Below are 6,733 nucleotides of genomic sequence, written 5' to 3' on the forward strand. Positions count from 1 at the left end.
CTTCCTCCTTGATTAAAAGCTGCTGTAATCTTCCTCCATCTGTTATATATTTTAATCCCTTTTATCTTCTTATTAATCTCATAAATTGCTTTCCTTCATTTTAATTCTTATCTATTTTTTATTTTACGTACTCTTGACTGTGACACTGTTGCTTGTTGTGGATGATTTTTATTATGAAATAAATGCTGATTTAATTGGGTTACAACATGAGTTTTTGGATTTGCGGAAATAAACTGAACAGGTTATTTCACATGCAGAATAAGAAATAACATTCATGATCAGCTTTGAATTAGATGCTGCTCTTTCTTTCAAATCATTTCTTTCGAATAATGGCAATCAAGAGGTCGCAAACGAGGTTTTTAAGGCCACGGGGATTCTCGGTAGCTATTTCTTGCAATCGATCGAAGAGTTGGGCTGCCCGCTTCTTGCCAATGTGAGCATCCACGAGAGGCTGAGTGAGGCTTCGAAGAAAAGAACTCCAAAACTCTCCGAAAAAAGGAGGATGCGAGAGCAGACCATCGATTTTCGGTGAAGGGATATGATCACATTTCTCGAGTACATGAAGATCCAACAGCTCTAGCTCCGCCACACTTTCTACGGCCTCTTCAAATTCCCTTCGAGAGAAATTGTAGTATGGCACGTTGAACGTATCCCTCTCCGAAGTCTCGACAATACCCTATATATCAAATGTTGTAGATCAATAAAAACATTCATTATAATCAGCACTAAGTGCATGCTTAGGATTGAAACACAGTAATCATGCTTGAGTTTACAATTCTAATCAAATCATAATCATGAAACCCTGAGTCCAACCTTCAATTTCTTAGCTTGGGCTTCAAATTATTCGGAAGGCTTTGATGAGGATGATAACAAAGACATACCTGTTCAACAAGTTCATTCCATGCTTGTTCGAAATAGCCACCGTATATGTCGCATCGTGATACATGGTTCGATGGGTTCATTTCTTGTGCGTGACATGTCGAGAATATAAACATCATCCCATTGCTTCTCATCTCCTCAGCTCTATTTCTCAGGAATTTCCTGGCATCCTCTTGGAATTGCTTTGCATATGCCTCTGAGACTGCTGCTGCAGCACCACCATCACCTGTTGGAATCCATACATGCCCTCCGTTCCAAGTCGGAGCATTTTTGTCCAGAAGCACTGCTGGAACCTAATAATGCAACATTTTCTTCTGGTTATCGGATATGCTACAAGGTTTACTAGAATTCTAACAGGAAATCCATTATGTAACTCTACATATTTCAGAATTTTAATGTATCAAACCTGCGAAAGCCAGTGTAGCGCATAGGTTGTAATAGCAAAATCTACACTCCCTTCCGGTAAAACATGATCGTAGAAGGATCTCGGCACCCCAGCACAAAAGAACTTCAATGACCCATCAAAAACTGTTGCAAAGTCAAGATCATGTAGCATGCAGAATAAGTTGTTGAAATCATCTGATGGAAGATCAACAAAATAATATTGGAGCTCCTTGATGAGCTCTGGTTTACGTTGAGCCGTTTCTTCTTTCAATTCATTGACTTCCTCATGCAATTCCAAGAGTTTACTAACGATAAATTGTGCATACTCTACTGTATTCCTCCCATAGCCACATCCGTAGTCTGCGATTCGAATAAATCTTGGACTCATGATTTGTATTACATGATCTTCATTTTGCTTATCCTTATCCCTAATGCCAATAGCATTGTTTTCCTTGTATAGCTGGATGGCTTCAACCAGATGTGCCTTCGCATATGCATGAAACCCAAAATTCTGTGGGCCTGAGTTTCGGGCATAACTCCCAGCGCCATCTCCACCTTGCATACATGTGAGCTTCACGATCTCCATTGTATCTTGCTTTATTGCAAGATGCTATAGCAAAATAATCTTACACCTGCAAGTTCAGTTGTTGGAAGGTTTGTCTTATAACTCTCACTGACTTTAGGCATTATGACTAAAGCAGCAGAGCCATGGATTCTTTAAAATATGACATAATTAATAGTTCCTTTTTCAGTTCTACTATTATTTTTCAGCTCAATACCGCCTCGAAATACAATGTATTCACAAATCTATGCAAGAACCCTCAGACATTCCTAAACGCAACAAATCTAATTTCGTGTCTTATTACACACGGAGTTTCATCGGAGCATACACTTCTATCCAAAGGTTTTTATTATTGATAATGAAGGATAGTAATAAGACGGAAAGTTTTTCAAGACATCACAGATTATCTACTAGACCTATAATTTGCAAGGAAATTACAACACTTGTGTATGTTCGTATCAACTCAAATGATTTCGTTTACATTAGATCTGAGATTAGAAGCTCTACTTTGGCAATTTTCTAAGGAAAATAATATCAAAATGCAACGCTGAGATTTACAAGCTCTAAAATGCTGTAAACGTTAATAGGACAAAAGTATATACAATTTGCAACATTTTTAGCTTGGCTTTGTACAAATATGTACACGCTCAAAAGTTTTTCCTTCCCACTAACCATGATATGAGCTTTAAGGATATAAAATCAAAATCCCATTTGTGAGATTATAAAAGACCTACTTCTCTATAATTCCGCATTAAAGAGAAATTATGGCCAAGAAATCATAAGATTTACGATACAGAAAGCTCAATATTTTTATACTCTAATACCAATTCCTACATTGGAACATTATAGACACATGTATGTAGATATCTATCTCAAAAGTCTGGTTTGCAAGAAGAAGGCATATATGAAGATTAGTTACCTCGTTAAAGATCAAATATCAAACAAAACGGAATAATGTGGGAGCTTTACATGTATTTGAGACATGTAGATAGGGTTATATATAGTAGGCTATGGTCACTGATTGTTTGAAGCGTTTTTCACTTTAGTGAGATCAAGGTGAAAAAAAACTAAGTTTTCAATGTGAATGAATGGTCTACATTGTGCAATGCTGAAAGCAGAAGGATATAAAGAAGAAGACGACGAATCGGCATGCTAAAAGGAGGAAGTACTTTTGAGGACACGTTTTATAATGAAGATCCATCAAGAGGACCAACTTATAACCTATGAATATAAGAGCTCAATGTTCTACTAGAATATATTTATGAAGATTTGGAGAGTGAATTTATAATTCTACAATCTAGATCACTAGACTTGTAGCTGAACAATCTTCTTTGTTAAGAAGAAAGGGATATCTTGTGTTGATGGATTATTGAGGCTTAAACAAAGTCACAATTTAAAACAAGTATGCTTTGTGTCTAATCTCAACTCTACTAGAGTTTTTGACTGGACCTTGATGCTTCACAATACAAGAACTTTGTGGTGCTTATAATGTTGTTTGGATTTATCCACATGATCAATGGAAGAAGATGTTTTGCATTTACAGTGGAGATTTTAAGTGTATATTTATCGAGGTCATAGTTCAAAAGACCTATGTTTTCCCTATAATCCCAACTCTTTTTTGAGTGAGTGGAGATAAATAGCTCACAAAGCTATAGACATTTTAAGTATAAAATTATGTCTTTTTGTGTCATGAATGTGCCTTGACGGTTTTTCAATGTATGGCCAATGTTATTTTTCTAAGTCTTCTTGAACATAGTAATTGTCATTTATCTTGGTGAAATGTTGATCTTCTCCAATACCCAAGAGCAGTATGATGTGCATGAGCTCAATTCGCATAGCTAACATGCACTCTCTTAACAAAGAAATTACTAACTTCCTTATATTCTCTATACCTTCATTGGTAAGTTGGGCTATCCGAGGAAGCTTCGTCTCAAACTCGTTCTACTCGGAAAAATTACAACTTTCGGTACTTACATGTTGAGCTACTTTATGCATTACAACCTATTGTCTTTGTTCAATTTAATCATCTTATCATGTCATAATCTTACCATCTCTGACAAAGATGTGTGAGAGCTTTATTTTCACTCTTTGGGCTTCTACCCTATATCCATGTACCAAGAGACTTTTAGAAATCAAAACAAAAGCTTATGAATTTTCAATTAGAAACTAAACCAAGTGGAGCAAGTACCATGACCATGTCCACAATTATTTGCAGTTTTCAACAAACTATGCCAACAATGTAATACCTTGATTATATGAATGCCAAACATCCATCATTATGGAGATGACAAAAACTACTTCATTCAAGCCTTTATGGGTGAAGTGAGCGATAGAACACACTAACCAAACATTGATAAGTTAGGTGGTACATATATATAGGTATTGTACAATCTTCCCCCACCAGTTTCCCCATCAAATTTACATAGTGTGAAAAGACCAAAATGTAATGAAAGGAGCCGAACGTGCTCTCATTCTTAAATGGCCTTTTCCTTAGTCGTCCTTTTCTTTCCAATGGGTCCTTTCCTTATCCATATAGGCTTGTCATCTTCATTTACAGCCCCTCGATGATCCTCCTTCATTTCTTATATATTTTAGTCCTTTTGCAGCTTCTTTTATTTCATCACATGATTGAGTTAGTTCATTTCAATTATGATCTACTTCATTTTATTTTTAATCCAATTTTCGCCTCTGTATTTCTCTTCTTTGTAGCTATGTTGTAGCTTTTTTTACAAGATAATTCAGTTGAGTTTTGATTTACAAATGATTTCGTCTTTACTTGATCAACTGAAATGATTTCGTTTATGGAAGGGGATTAGAAACTTTACTTCACAAATTTATCTACTCCTATCATTTGGAAAGAAATTCCAACACTTTCTCTCTATATGCTTGATCAATTCAAATGATTACATTGAAAAATGTGAGAGTACAACCTCTATTTGAACATTTTTCAAATGGAAAATAATATCAAAATGCTGCAAAGCTGAGACTAGCAGCTCCACTTAAATAAATGTTGAGGAAATATATATAAATTTTGCAGCAATTTGCGTTGAGCTTTTCTATCAGACATCTAGCTCAACATTCCTAAACGGACATTGGCTTTTAGGTCATGTGGGACCCTTATTATACTCTAAAAAAGTTAAATCTAAGGACCATTCCTTATTATTGTAGACAACTTTATCACTTAGGCTTTAGGTACATATTAAAGACCGAAAGAGTTTGTGTGAGATTACGACATCTGGGACCCTTATTATACTCTAAAAGAGTTAAATCTAAGGACCATTCCTTATTATTGTAGACAACTTTATCACTTAGGCTTTAGGTACATATTAAAGATCTAAAGAGTTTTTGTGAGACTACGACATCCCATATGTTTGGATTCACGATAACACTTTATCACTTAGTATGAGACAAAGATTGTTATGCACGATACATGACAAAAATGTTAATGTGGAAAACTCTCAAGGAGCTAAAAACCACAGGACCTAGTCCAAAAATAATTCACAGTCAACGTTAAAATTTGTACAATAAAGTTGTACTCTAAATATATTAGAGTACAATTATATAAAGATGAAAGTAAAATTTCCTCTAAAATCTTAAACCCAACTAATGAGACACAAAAAGAGCACCAACGACTCACAATATGTGGTCAGTGACGGAGGTGGTGATGTCCAAAATGTGAACATTTAATCAATTTACTCATAAGCAATCATGGAAAGGCCAAGAAAAAGAGTATGAGTTCTCCAAAGTCCTATTCTATTCTACAACAAAAGTCTTCCAAAATTTCCCCCTTTTCTCACTTTGAGAAAGTGAGTATAGATGTGTAGATACATATAACAATGAGCCATTCACAGTGTACTAAAATAATGACATTTGGGTGTCTAGGGCTCATCCACAAAACCAACTAGTGTGACTCGAAATACTAATAGGGTGAAAGCATGCGAGTGGAAACAATTAGCTATGCCATATGTCCTTGACATAGCTAATTAGCTATGCAAAAAGCTACCATTGAAAAATAGTAGAGAGTTCTAATTATATAAATGAGCACCATAAATGTGCAACATAAACGTACAACATAAATTGATATGTAAACCATAAATTATATACCGAATTCCTAGGTCCATTATGCATGATCCTTTGCCACATCACATGGGCCATCTCTGGTTGAGTATTCTGGCTTAGATTACTACCACTGTTGTTAAACCCTATTGAGTCCACTCCTCCATTGCCGCCATTCTACACTCAATTACCGACATTGTGTAGTCCAAATATCATCTGCCACTATTCGATCTGACGGAGTTCACTCCTCCATTGCCGCCACTATTCAGTCCAAGAATCATCTGCCAAGTTCACTCCTCCATTGCTGCCACTCCACACTCAGTTGCGCAATGAGTATAACGATGATGATAATGTTCGAGCGGATGCTACAAGAACAACGAGTGATGTCGGAGATCACGGGGGCAGTAAAGCGGCTCGTACAACGAAACAGACAATTCAACGGAAACGATGTGTCACGCTATCTACGTGACTACAAGGCGGAGATGATACGATGTGGGATACCGGAAGGATTGCAAGTGACATCCTTCAATCGGGTGGCCATGGATGAGCTACAAGAGAGAATCCACAAGATACGGCAACAAAACTCGACATGGGGGTCATTCGAAGTAGCTTTACGAGAGGCATATGATTACGATAGACCGAAGGGACGAGATCGGCGAGAGTTCGATGAATGGGTGGCATCGGAGAAGACCCACCGAAGTGCAACACAAGCATTCCTAGAGTTCGAGAATCGTTTTGCTCGACTCTCGGAGCGGGAACAACGGTTGGTGGGAGAGGATAAAGTCCTAATGTTCGTAAAATCGATCGATCGAAAAGAAAGGATGGACATCGGGATCGAACTCGAAGACGATG

The 6,733-nt window shown here is 36.8% G+C and overlaps 1 protein-coding gene across 1 annotated transcript; it reads right to left on the reverse strand.

Moving 5' to 3' along the window:
* Positions 1-287: 287 nt before the first annotated feature.
* On the reverse strand, positions 288-1,864 carry LOC147866682 (indole-3-acetate O-methyltransferase 1-like). The gene is made up of 3 exons (XM_087317136.1): positions 1,286-1,864; positions 882-1,172; positions 288-676 (listed from the first exon to the last, which is right to left on the reverse strand). The coding sequence occupies exons 1-3, from the start codon at positions 1,847-1,849 to the stop codon at positions 314-316; spliced, it is 1,218 nt and encodes a 405-aa protein (XP_087173262.1). The 5' UTR covers positions 1,850-1,864; the 3' UTR covers positions 288-313.
* Positions 1,865-6,733: the final 4,869 nt, after the last annotated feature.

The sequence above is a fragment of the Azolla caroliniana genome, unplaced genomic scaffold, assembly GCF_043228905.1.
Source record: "Azolla caroliniana isolate FFs.n. ecotype wild unplaced genomic scaffold, voAzoCaro1.0.p SCAF_3, whole genome shotgun sequence".
Lineage (NCBI taxonomy): Eukaryota > Viridiplantae > Streptophyta > Polypodiopsida > Salviniales > Salviniaceae > Azolla > Azolla caroliniana.

Excerpts from the sequence above, each read along its gene's own strand:
- LOC147866682 (XM_087317136.1), bottom strand. The coding sequence starts at position 1,849 with ATGGAGATCGTGAAGCTCACATGTATGCAAGGTGGAGATGGCGCTGGG. Across the intron at positions 1,173-1,285 it reads CGCTACACTGGCTTTCGCAG|GTTCCAGCAGTGCTTCTGGA; the intron begins GTTTGATACATT and ends TTGCATTATTAG. Across the intron at positions 677-881 it reads GGAATGAACTTGTTGAACAG|GGTATTGTCGAGACTTCGGA; the intron begins GTATGTCTTTGT and ends TTTGATATATAG.